The 13,802-nt window shown below is 37.9% G+C and overlaps 1 protein-coding gene across 11 annotated transcripts in view; it reads right to left on the reverse strand.

Moving 5' to 3' along the window:
• Window positions 1–13,802, reverse strand: part of DGKI (diacylglycerol kinase iota) — a 453,062-nt gene that overhangs the window by 171,387 nt on the left and 267,873 nt on the right. For all 11 annotated transcript variants that reach the window (XM_073899243.1, XM_073899251.1, XM_025854834.2 and 8 more), the window contains 4 exons: window positions 13,554–13,609; window positions 12,541–12,603; window positions 3,066–3,139; window positions 1,524–1,635 (listed from right to left, as the gene is read on the reverse strand). In XM_073899243.1, coding sequence (XP_073755344.1) covers window positions 1,524–1,635; window positions 3,066–3,139; window positions 12,541–12,603; window positions 13,554–13,609 — 305 coding nt within the window. The remainder of the gene's footprint in view (window positions 1–1,523; window positions 1,636–3,065; window positions 3,140–12,540; window positions 12,604–13,553; window positions 13,610–13,802) is intronic.

Consider the following 13,802-nt stretch of genomic DNA (forward strand, 5'->3'; position numbering starts at 1 on the left):
ATGGCTAAAATTAACAAGTCAGGAAACGACAAACGTTGGCGGGGATGCGGAGAAAGGGGAACCCTCCTACACTGTTGGTGGGAATGCAAGCTGGTGCAGCCACTCTGGAAAACGGTATGGAGGTTCCTCAAACAGTTGAAAATAGCGCTACCATACGATCCAGCAATTGCACTACTGGGTATTTACCACAAAGATACAAATGTAGGGATCCGAAGGGGTATGTGCACCCCAATGTTCATAGCAGCAATGTCCACAATAGCCAAACTGTGGAAAGAGCCAAGATGTCCATCGACAGATGAATGGATAAAGAAGATGTGGTATATACACACAATGGAGTATTATGCAGACATCAAAGGGAATGAGATCTTGCTATTTGCAACGATGTGGATGGAACTAGAGGGTATTATGTTAAGTGAAATAAGTCAATCAGAGAAAGACATGTATCATCTGATCCACTAATATGAGGAATTCTTAATCTCAGGAAACAAACTGAGGGTTGCTGGAGTGGTGGGGGTGGGAGGGATGCGGTGGCTGGGTGATAGACATTGGGGAGGCTGTGTGCTATGGTGAGCGCTGTGAATTGTGCAAGACTGTTGAATCACAGATCTGTACCTCTGAACCAAGTAATACATTATATGTTAAAAAAAAAAAGAAGAAAAAGAAAATAGGAGGGGGAAAAATGAAGGAGGGGAATCGGAGGGGGAGACGAACCATGAGAGACGATGGACTCTGAAAAACAAACGGAGGGTTCTAGAGGGAAGGGGGTGGGGGGATGGGTTAGCCTGGTGATGGGTATTAAAGAGGGCACGTTCTGCATGGAGCACTGGGTGTTATACGCAAATAATGAATCACGGAACACTACATCAAAAACTAATGATGTAATGTATGGTGATATAACATAATAATAAAAAATAAAAATAAAATTTAACAAAACCTGCTTGAAATTGCCCTTACACTATAATTCACAATTTAATGCAAGCAAACAGAATTAAAATGCAAAGGTGATTTCAATGCTATAGCAAATGAATATTCATCATTGTCACAATAATGATGTCTTTCTTTATTCAGGTATTTTGTGATAACGGAGATATCCACCTCATTTTTAAGTAGGCAAGATAAAGATGCATACAAATTACCACCTTCCTTTCTACCTAAACAAAGGTAGGTCCTCAGTGAAACAAAAAGGTATCAAATGGCAAGGTTTCTGCATTAATGCTGAGGTATTTCTGGGACATAATACTCTTTAATTTCCATAAAAATGTTGCATTTTGTTCTGGTAGAAAATTAATCAGGAAAATTAACAAATAATATTTATTTTTGAAATTCAAACAATTGTGCATCAATTTCCTGAGTGACACAAAGAGTTATCTTCTTTGTTTTCTCCAATCAATTCTATACTGCATAAAGTTTATAAATTGGTAAAATAGGAGAGAAAATTAAAGGCCAAAACCCAAAAATCTATGAGATGAATAAACTCTGGAACTAAAATGTATTTCATTTCAATAAAATATTGCATTGCTCACCAAAGATGCCATAGTGAATCCAATCACTTCAATATAACCATCATCATGACGCTGAGGTTCAAAATCATGGTGATCTCCTGGGTTCCCCCAGGGCATTGTGCCAGCACAATATCTGCAAGACAAGATTAAAAACAGAATTAAATTTATTCCATCACTCTCCCAATTGTCATAAGGTATTACCTTACAGTGAGATCCCACACGTATCTCACCTAAGATCAGTTTTCTATTCTTGGTGCGCACCTTCTGATAGAAAAGAAAATGGTCTTATCATTTCCAAATACCCATCTGTGAAAATGGGCCACAATTTTATAACACAAGCGTCTCTTGGTGCCCAACTATCCCCTAAGTCATTATTTGTTAACACTTCTCACTCAGTGATCCATTATGTCTGTTTTCTATGACATGCCCTAAGTTACCCATAGGCGGTTCCAGCATTTGGTCTTGGAGGAAGACGTTGCATCCCAGCAGAAAAGGGCCAAGAAACCGAGGTGGGTACACAGTGGTCATTATGTGCATAACTAAGATAATAAATAACCACCAGGAAGGTAAGCAGAGAAAGCTGAGGAAGAGTGAGAAAGCTATGAGGAAAAGGTAAGAGATGAAGAGAAAGAAGGAAAGGAAATTGGAAAAGGAATGGAGAGACGGGGAGCAAGAAGAACAACAGAGGGGAAAAAATTAAAGAAGCTAATGTTTCCTGAGAAAAGAATGTTTCCCGAGAATCTAGGTCTTTTATGGAAATAATGAAGATGAAAATCCTTCAGGAATACGATTGTAGGTGACTACCCTGAGTACTGCCAAAAGTAATCAGGAGACTATGTTTTCCTAGCCATAGATTTACATACAATTCTCATTTCAATTAAATGCAGTCTAAATAGAACCTATCTGCAGATTTTGTGTCTTGAGTCGTGTGGTTTGCAAGTAACAAAGGGTCATAGATTCATCCCCTCCAAAATCTTGGCTTGGGAGCCCAGACTCTAATTTTGTACCACTGAGATAATGTGCTTATTTTGAGTCTAGTTAATCTTAAATATCCCTTTCTCCTGAGGAACATAATGGCACCAAAGAGAGTTGACATCCTGGCTAGAAAATACTACTCTAATTGAGCCTATTTTTTCAAAGCAATCATCTAGCAACAATTTTGAATGAGTTCCATGCTAAAATCAGGTTGGATGGTTTCCTAACAGCTTTTGGGAAACTGAGAACAGGGATTTACTCAAGTCTATTATTCTTGGGAGGGAGAGGGAATCAGTAAATGAGAATTATATTAAAATGTTCCAGTAAATAGGGGCGGCTGGGTTTCTTAACGATGGATAAGTGTATACCACGCACGCCACATTGGATAAAAACCACCCACCCACCACCCGGAACACTAAACAAACTGAGGAGGAGAACAAAATGATCAGACCTGGAAACCCCTAACGAGCCAGTAAGATAACTTACTTTCACTGTTTGTACCCTGGACATTTTCTATAATGAAACCCGATAACCTCAAGTCAAACGGAGTTCACATCAAACCAAAGAAAAAGGATGAACAGAGCTTACCTGGGTATATTTAAAAATACTATACACTGGAACTTCAGTTCCTGAATCTTTGGAGTGAGATCTGTTCCATCACACTGCAACAATCAAAGTAGAAAAAGGGTTTTGAAGTAGTCACAAGTCTAATATATATTATGCATTATGCATATATATAATATATAATATATATCCTGGTCTTCCCCTTGCCCTCAACTCGCTTAAGTGAATGCCTTATGACTGAAAATGCATTCTGATTATAACTTTAGCAGACCCAGGGTTCAGAGCATGGTTTTGTTTTGGTATAAAAACAAAGCTGCCATTTGACCAAAATAGTTTTTCTCTGGCTTTATAAGCAAAGGAACTGCCATCATTCTTAACCTTGGAATATTAGATATTTTAACTTGTAGTATCAACCTTAAAAGATTTATGAACATTTAAAGGAATAAAAAGTTCAGGCAGTAGGGATCTCCACCACAGTTATCTGGGATAGTTATTTGCTTTCTGAGATCAATTTTTATTTTGAAAACACCAAACATAACATTTTGAAAACGGTTTAAGAGGACTATATATTGCAAGCTTTTAAAAAACTATCATAAATCAGTGGTATCTCCATTAGGGATTTGCTCTTACACATTTAATGTCTTACAGACGTTGACTGGTCCTCTGAGACAAACTGCTTTCCTGGACCTGGACGTGACCCTGGGTGTCTCAAGGGCCTCAGTCTGGCCTGGCCTCAATACCTCTGTACGGAGCTTCCCTCACCGGTTAGCACTTCCCTTGAGCATACTCTGACTAATCAAAGAAAAGGCTTTCATTTCCCTTTCTCATTTCCCACTGGTGACAAAAGTCAAAAGAAGAAAACTCTAGTCATGACTATAGACTTCTCAATGTCAAAGGTGTACTTTTGTATTTGCTCTCCCCAAACCCTCACCACAGAATTCCCCGTTATCTTCTCTTCTGGTGAGCGGAGTAATGCATTTCCAAGCTTCCTGCGAATTTTTAAAGACTTCTTTAAAAAGAGTGTTCAGGCTAAGAACAGTGAGTCTCGTTGTTTTCCCAGCTCATCTTAATGAAGTCTAATTTTCATGAGTATGCTCCAAAAATGTTTCCAGGAAATAATATAGCCCCAAATAAACAAATTACTTTAAAATGTTACACAGAAAGGAATCAAATTCTACATATTGATTGAAGGTGTTTTTACAATATCCTCAGACACTAAGAAAACATGCAGTCTCCCAATTTAAGCACTTGGAATGAGTTGATGGATGACTATACCAAGGAAAATATCTTAAATTACCAAAATTGAGTGTTGTAACTAAAACTTTAAAAATAGGATGTGATATATGAAGAGCATACAAAGCAGTACTGTTTACCTTACAAAAAAAGAAACTATAAAATTATTGTATTTAGAACAGAAATCTTTTTAAATTTTCTACTTTTTCTTCCTAGGAAACATGTCAGTGATTCTGGGAATTTATCAAATTATAAAAGAGTGCAATACACCATGTATCATGCTTCACAGAGTTTTCTTACATATTACTGCCTTTAAATTTTGTATGTCTTTAGAACAGCACCTGGGTGGCTCAGATGGTTAAACAACTGCCTTTGGCTCAGGTCATGATCTCAGGGTCCTGGGATGGAGCCCTGAGTCAGGCTCCCCGCTCAGCTGCGAGTCTGCTTCTCCCTCTGCCTCCTCCCCCCTGCTCCTGCTCTCTCTCTCTCTCAAATAAATAAATAAAATCTGGGAAAGAAAGAACAGCAGCTTTTAACCTTTCTCCTATTTCAAACACATGAAGGAAAATATCTGCATATAAAATATGTTCCTATACACAAGCTCATGTATTAACAAATAAAAAGAAGAAGAAAACATGGGAAGGAGGAAAAATAATGCTGTACAAAGGATTTTGTTATTGTCCTATGCTTTTCTGATGTAGTATTCATACAAACTACGTTTATGTGAGAGATTAACTACTACCTCAGAAACACTGACTTCACACTGTGGCAAAAATGAGATGGTCTGTTGTTACCTATACATTGAATTGCTCTAGCTAATCTACTGTCCGTTTCATCTCTCACTCAAAAAACATACAGTGATGTCCTTATAGAAATATCCTGTGTCCCTGCGTGACACATCACAATGGTCTGTAATTGTGGTTTCAAAGACATGTCTTATTATGCCTGTTTTAAATGAGGAAAGTAAACTCTTCTGAAAGGTTACATGATACCCCCAAAGTCATATACCTCATAAAGGTAGACCTAGGAATGAATCCTAAATATTTAGATTTTATTTCTAATGTTTTTTTTCTCATCACACACACATGCACACACAATAGGATTACACAAACCAATTCACCTGAAATCTTGCCTGTATTGGCTGATACCAAGTCTTTCCTAGTTGTCTGGCAGCCATTTTGGCCTCTTTGCATTTGGATTATTAGATATTTTGACTTGTAGTATCAACCTTTTTTTTTTATTATGTTAAGTTAATCACCATACATTACATCATTTTTTAAAATTTTTATTGTTATGTTAATCACCATACATCATTAGTTTTTGATGTAGTGTTCCATGACTCATTGTTTGTGCATAACACCCAGTGCTCTACGCAGAACATGCCCTCTTTAATACCCATCACCAGGCTAACCCATCCCCCCACCCCCCTCCTCTCTAGAACCCTCAGTTTGTTGTTCAGAGTCCATCGTCTCTCATGGTTGGTCTTCCCCTCTGATTTCCCCCCTTCATTCTTCCCCTCCTGCTATCTTCTTCTTTTTTTTTCTTAACATACATTGCATTGTTTCAGAAGTACAGATCTGTGATTCAACAGTCTTGCACAATTCACAGCACTCGCCATAGCACATACCCTCCCCAATGTCTATCACCCAGCCACCCCCACCCTCCCCCCCCCCCCCACCACTCCAGCAACCCTCAGTTTGTTTCCTGAGATTAAGAATTCCTCATATCAGTGAAGTCATATGATACATGTCTTTCTCTGATTGACTTATTTCGCTCAGCGTAACACCCTCCAGTTCCATCCATGTTGTTGCAAATGGCAAGATCTCCTTCCTTTTGATGGCTGCATAATATTCTATTGTGTTTATATACCACATCTTCTTTATCCATTCATCACTCAATGGACATCTTGGCTCTTTCCACAGTTTGGCTATTGTGGACATTGCTGCTATGAACATTGGGGTGCACGTACTCCTTCGGATCCCTACATTTGTATCTTTGTGGTAAATACCCAGTAGTGCAATTGCTGGATCGTAGGGTAGCGCTATTTTCAACTGTTTGAGGAACCTCCATACTGTTTTCCAGAATGGTTGCACCAGCTTGCATTCCCACCAACAGTGTAGGAGGGTTCCCCTTTCTCCGCATCCCCGCCAGCATCTGTCGTTTCCTGACTTGTTAATTTTAGCCATTCTGACTGGTGTGAGGTGGTATCTCATTGAGGTTTTGATTTAGATTTCCTGGACGCCGAGCGATGTTGAGCACTTTTTCAACATCATCAGTTTTTGATGTAGTGTTCCATGATTCATTGTTTGCATATAACACCCAGTGCTCCATGCAGAACGTGCCCTCTGTAATACCCATCACCAGGCTAACCCAACCCCCCACCTCCCTCCCCTCTAGAACCCTCAGTTTGTTTCTCAGAGTCCATAGTCTCTCGTGGGTATCAACCTTCTTTTAATCCCTGCTATATAGCCACCCATGAGTGAGATATTCATCATCGGGGGACTGCTAGATGCAGGAGATAAGTTGTTAGGGAGTATACAGAGGTTAATTTCACTGCAGCTGATCTGAACAGTAAATGCCATTCAACATGGCATTGACCCCTGAGCAGGTGCCACCACCATTCCTCTCAATGTGAAAAATACTGGAAAAGTAGGGCAAGTTTATTTTTGGTTGGGTTGCCAGCAGCTGAAGAAACAGGGAGGTTGCTGTTACTTTAATAGGCATAATTTTATCAATAAAAGACCTTCATAGTTCAGGGGACCACTGTCTTTCTTGCCTCCAGCTGTAAGAAAGCAGTACTTGTGCTTTCAAGAGTCTCTATTACTAAAAGATGCTTGTTTTCACTGCAATTGTATGAGACCTGAACTACCTGAAAGCGATGCCAAGGGTTATTGACACCGGTGGTAAGGGCCTCTGTCTCTTCTTTCAGCTGAGTCAGGAGATTGATGTCTCACATGTGCTTTACTAATTGGTGATTACACATTTTTCTTACTGAAGTATACTTCACATACAGTGTTATTAGTTTCAGATGTACAATGTGATGATTCAATATCTCTGTACATTACTCAGTTCTCACCCAGTGAAGTCATCATCCGTCTCCAAATACCATTTTTATAATCTTACTGACTATATTCCCTATGTTGTCCTTTTCATGTCCATGACTTATTTATTTTTTAACTGGAAGTTTGTACCTCTTAGGCCCCTTTATTTCGCCCATCTCCCCACCTACTTCCCCTCTGGTAACCTCCTATTCAGTCTCTGTATTTAAGTCTTTTGTTTGTTGTTTTTCTTCATTGTTCATTTGTTTTCTTAAATTCTACATAGGACTGAAATCATATGGTTTCTGACAGACTTATTTCAGTTAGCTTTGTACCTTCTAGGTCCATCCATGTTGTTGCAAATGGCAAGATTTCATTCTTTTTAATGGCTGAGTAATATTCCATTGTGTGTGTGTGCGTGTGTATGTATGTACACACACACGTATACATACATACATATATGTATACCCCATCTTCTTTATCCATTCATTTATCAATGCACACTTGGGTTGCTTTCATATCTTGGCTATTGTAAATAATGCTACAATAAACATAGTGGTGCATATATCTTTTCAAATTAGAGTTTTCGTTTTCTTTGGGTAAATATCCAGTAGATCCAGAATTACTGGATCATATAGTATTTTTATTTTTAAATTTTTGAGGAAACTCCATACTGTTTTCCACAGTGGCTGTACCAATTTGGATTTCCACCAATAGTGTACAAGGATTCCTTTTTTCCTCCAAATCCTCACCAATACTTATTTCTTGTCTTTTTGATTCCAGTCATTTTGACAAGTGTGAGGTAATACCTCATTGTAGCTCTGATTTGCATTTCTCAGATGATTAATGATGTTAAGCATCTTTTCATGTGGCTGTTGGCCATCTGTACATCTTCTTTGGAAAAATGTCTATTCAAGTCCTCTGCTCATTTTTCAGTTGGATTTGTGTGTGTTGGGTAAATTCCTTACATATTTTGGATATTAACCCCTTATCAGATATATCATTTGCAAGTATCTTCTCTCATTCAGTAGGTTGCCTCTTTGTTTTGTTGATGGCTTCTTTCACTGTGTAAAAGCTTTTTATTTTGGTGTAGTCCCAGTTTATTTTTGCTTTTGTTTCCTTTGCCTCAAGAGACATATCTAGAAAAATGTTTCTATGGCCAATCTCAAAGAGATTACTGCCTATGTTTTCTTTCAGGAGTTTTATAGTTTCAGGTCTCATATTTAGGTCTTTAATCCATTTTGAGTTTATTTTTGTGTGTGGTGTAAGAAAGTGGTCTAGTCTCTTTTGTATGTAGCTGTCCAGTTTCTCCAGCACTACTGTTGAAGAGATAGTCCCGTCCCCATTGTATATTCTTGCCTCCTTTGTCATAGATTGACATATAAGCATGGGTTTATTTCTGGGCTCTCTATTCTGTTCCATGGATCTATGTGTCTATATTTTTTAATTTTTTTATTGTTATGTTAATCACCATACATCATTAGTTTTAGATGTAGTGTTCCATTGTTTGTGCATAACACCCAGTGCTCCACACAGAACGTGCCCTCTTTAATACCCATCACCAGGCTAACCCATCCTCCCACCCCCCTCCCCTCTAGAACCCTCAGTTTGTTTTTCAGAATCCATCGTCTCTCATCGTTGGTCTCCCCCTCCGATTTCCCCCCCTTCATTCTTCCCCTCCTGCCATCTTCTTCCTCTTTTTTTTCTTAACATATATTGCATTAGTTTCAGAGGTACAGATCTGTGATTCAACAGTCTTCCACAATTCACAGCATTCGCCATAGCACATACCCTCCCCAATGTCTATCACCCAGCCACTCCATCCCTCCCACCCCCCACCACTCCAGCAACCCTCAGTTTTTTCCTGAGATTAAGAATTCCTCATATCAGCGAGGTCATATGATACATGTCTTTCTCTGATCGACTTATTTCACTCAGCATAACACCCTCCAGTTTCATCCACGTCGTTGCAAATGGCAAGATCTCATTCCTTTTGATGGCTGCATAATATTCCATTGCGTATGTGTCTATTTTTGTGCCAGTTTGATATTGTTTTGATTACTGCAGCTTGGTAGCATATCTTAAAATATGGAATTGTGATAACCCCAGCCTTTTTTTTTTCAAAAAAAAAAGATTTTATTTATTTGAGAGAGAGAGAGAGACAGAGGTGGCAAAGAGAGAACATGAGCTGGAGAGGAGGGGCAAAGGGAGAGGGAGAAGCAGACACCCCACTGAGCAGGGAGTCAGATGTGGGCTTAATTCCAAGACCCCTGGGATCATGACCTGAGCCGAAGGCAAATGCTTGACTGAATGAGCCACCCAGGAGCCCCTAGCTTTGCTCTTCTTTCTCAAGAAAGGCTATTTAGAGTTTTTTTGTGGTTCCACACAAATTTTAGTATTATTTGTTCTAGTTCTGTGAAAAATGCTGTTGGCATTTTGATAGGAATTGCATTAAATCCAAAGATTGCTTTGAGTAGTATGGACACTTTAAGAATATTGGTTCTTCCAGTCCATGAGCATGGAATATCTTTCCATTTGTGCCATCTTCAATTTCTTTCATCAGTGTTTTACAGTTTTCAGAGTGCAGGTCTTTCCTTTCCTTAGGTGCAGTCATAAATGGAATTGTTTTCCTAATTTCTTTCTGCTACTTCATTAATGTATAGAAATGCAACTGATTTCTGTATATTAATTTTGTTTCCTGTGACTTTACTGAATTCATTAATCAGTTCTAGTAGTTTTTTTGTGTGTGGAATCTTTAGGGTTTTCTATATATTCATTATGATGTTATCTGCAAATAGTGACAGTTTTACTACTTCTTCACCAATATAAATGCCTTATTTTTTTTTTTTTGTCTGATTGCTGCAGCCAGGACTTCCTGTACTATGTTGAATAAAAGTGATGAGAATGGATATCCTTTTTTTGTTCCTGATCTTAGAGGAAAAGTTCTGTTTTCACCATTGAGTATGATGTTAGCTGTGGGTTTTTTTTGTATATGGCCTTCATTATGTTGAGGTGTGTTCCCTCTAAGCCTACTTGTTGAGAGTTTTTACCATAAAAGAATGTCGTACTTTATCAAATGCTTTTCCTGCATCTGTGAGATGATGTGATTTTTTCCATTTCTCTTGTTAATGTGATGTATCATGTTGATTGATTCATGAATACTGAACCAATCTAGCATCCCTGAAATAAATCCCACATGACTGTGAATATTTTTTTAATGTATTATTGAATTCAGTTTGCTAATATTTTGTTGAAGATTTTTGCATCTATGTTCATCAGAGATAGGAGCCTGTAGTTTTCTTTTTGTGTGGTGTCTTTGGTTTTGGTAACAGAGTAATGCTGGTCTCATAGAATGAATTTAGAAGCTTTCCTTCCTCAACTATTTTTTGGAATAGTCTGAGAATAGTATTAACTCTCCTTTAAAAGTTTGGAAGAATTCACACCCTGAAGCCATCTGGTCCTGAACTTACGTTTGTCAGGAGTTTGATTACTGATTTAATTTCATTGCCAATAATTGGTCTGTTCAAAGTTTCTCTCTTCCTAATTCAGTTTTAGAAGCTTATATGTCTCTAGGAAAGGATCCATTTCTTCTAGATTGTCCAATTTGTTGGCATATAATTTTTCATAATATTCTCTTAAAATCCTTTGTATTTCTGTGGTGTTGGTTATTATTCCTCCGCCTTCATTTCTGACTTTATTTATTTGAGTCTTCTCTCTTTTTGTCTTGATGAGTCTGGCTAAGGGTTTACCAATTTTGTTTATCTTTTCAAAGAATCAGCTCCTGGTTTTATTGATCTTTTCTATTACTTTTTTAGTCTCTATTTCATTTATTTCTGCTCTAATCTTTACTATATCCTTCCTTCTACTGGCTTTGGGCTTTGTTGTTCTTTTTTAGCTCCTTTAGGTGTAAGGTTAGGTTGCTTGAGATTTTTCTTGGTTTTTTTTTTTTTTTGAGATAGGCTTGGCCTCAATTGCTATAAACTTCCCTCTTAGAACTGCTTTTGCTGCATGGTGATTACAAATTTTAATTTGTATCCCTCTCCTGCTCCTCTATACACCCATGTATATTTTTCTGTATTTCTGTCTTCTGATGTATTTCTGTTGTTCTGTCCCCTCTCATCACATATTCTATTCTTTATCTATGCTATGATAAGTTCAAGCATTTCTATATCACATTCCTTCTACATCATATTTTTTCTTTTTCTTTCTCCTTAGACTATTATGTACAATAGTCATGTTTGCTCCTTTTAACTTGGTTGCTATAAGGAAGCATTTTATATCTTTCTTAATAACTAATGATACGCTATTTTATTTTTTTAAATATTTATTTATTTATTTATTTATTTATTTATTTATTTATTTGAGAGAGAGAGAGAGAGAGAGAGAGAGAGAGAGAGAACAGGCATGCATGCAGAGGGGCAGAGGGGGAGGGAAAGGGGAAAGGGAGAGAATCCCAAGCAGATTCTGCCCTGGGTGCAGAGCCTGACTTGGAGCTCAGTCTCATGACCCTGAGATCATGACCTGAGCAGAAGCCAAAAGTCAGGTGCTTAACCAACTAAGCCACCCAGGTGCCCCTAAAGATATGCTATTTTAAAGTACAGCTCCTAGAGGAAAGGTAATATTCCCTCTCTCAGTGTGTGTCTAAAAACCTGGGATAGAAACCCCAGAAGAAATAGCACCAAAAACAAACAAACCATTCAGTGGTGAAGAAACCTGGCCAGCCTACAGAGTGAATCAGCACAAAAAAATAAAATTAATGCATTTTTCTAAAATGGAGAGTCCTCAAGTAGCCATGAAATAAAGATATTTGTTGGGTGAGCATCTATTTCTACGTCAAGACCCAGCTCATCACTTCTTTGATGTAAGTTTCCCTGAACCCACCACAGTCAGTTTCCATTTCCTTCTTTGTGCCACCACCATACAGTGTACATAGTCAACAATATTAACTACAGTGTTATGCAATGACTTACATGCCTGTCTCTGCGATTCAACTGTGAGTTCCTTCAGGAATGAAACTAGCTCTCTGTCCATCCCCAGCAACTAAGACAGTTGCCAATACAGGTCTATATTCTCAGAAATGTTGGCTGAATGAACTACATTAAATGATCTCTGGAATTAATGCAACCCATTGATTAATCTGAGTACATAAACTGGTATTTGGTGTATGGTTTTTGCAGCATATACATATTTATATTCAAATGAACTGAGTCAACACGTTCAATACTTACAACAACTTTAACATGTTTGGATAGATCTCTAGAACTTCTCTGTAGGAAATCAGAAAAAGCCGCCTATACCACAAGGAAATAAAGGGAGAAAAACCAAACTTAATCACATGGTTATGCCAAATCCTTGCTTCCATATTATAAATAGTTCCTAATGCTTCTAAATTATTCAAAATATAAAGAATTTCTTTTCTTGCTAACTGCAAAGCAAAATGCAGTGCCTGTCAAGTTGAAAACTCTCTTTGTTTTCAAACTATAACCTATAATAAAATTTAAGAACACAGTAGAAAAGTTAAAAAGTAGGTAATTCCAAGGGTCAGTTGGAAGATTTATTCTGATGACCTTTCCTGACCTCCTACTTGACCATGGGGTGCTGATATCATCTTTAACTTGCCACTAAGAATGTCTTGCTTCACCTCTCCCCTTTTATTTCAGTTCTCTCTATCCAGTGGTCTAAATTTAAACTACACTTTTTTTAAATCAGTAATTTGGAGGCCTTTCTACATACCTCCCCCCTTTTAATAGCCATTCATCCCCAGGGATGTCCCTAAGGAGAAGGAAAAAAACACCTCCTTTACTCACATATATGCTTCCACAAGAAACTGCCCATCCTCTGCCAATTTCTCCTCCAAACACTGATGCGTATGTACTCCTGTACAAACCACATTCTTACCCAAGACTTTCCATACATCTTTCAGTCTGCCTAACTCCCCCATTCTCTAGATTGCCTTTGATGTTTCTCTTATCACTCCTTGAATACCATCCCCTCCGTACGACAGGAAGCCTTAAAGCTTTAAAGTTCAAAGATGATGAACACCAGCTCCCTTTCTACCAACTTAAATACCTCTTAATTGTAAACCAAGACATTAAACTGTAATCATACATAGAAATATTTAGAAACATCTGAGATGGATAATGATTTTTCATATAGTTAGTATCCTTATTACCACTGAGTAATTAGTATTTAATTAGTATTAAATAATACATAATAATTATAAAATAGAACATATACTTACTCCTGCATAGAACATTTTATTTCGAAAACGACTGTTGAATTTCTCAGGATTTGCTTCTGTGAAAGGAAACAGGTAGTTTTGTTATGGAGACCTCATTAAAGGTAGTGACTTCCATTAACACTCTTCCCCCTCCCTCCCCATCCCACAGATCCAATAGAGTCAACAGCCTTATTATCATCTTTCCCTTAGTTACAGGCCAGTTGGTATAGTTGTCCAGTGCTACAAAAGTGTAGCCCCAAAATGGCAGCA

This window comes from Callorhinus ursinus, unplaced genomic scaffold, assembly GCF_003265705.2.
Source record: "Callorhinus ursinus isolate GAN/ISIS: 27379988/994484 unplaced genomic scaffold, GSC_fseal_2.0 scaffold12, whole genome shotgun sequence".
NCBI lineage: Eukaryota > Metazoa > Chordata > Mammalia > Carnivora > Otariidae > Callorhinus > Callorhinus ursinus.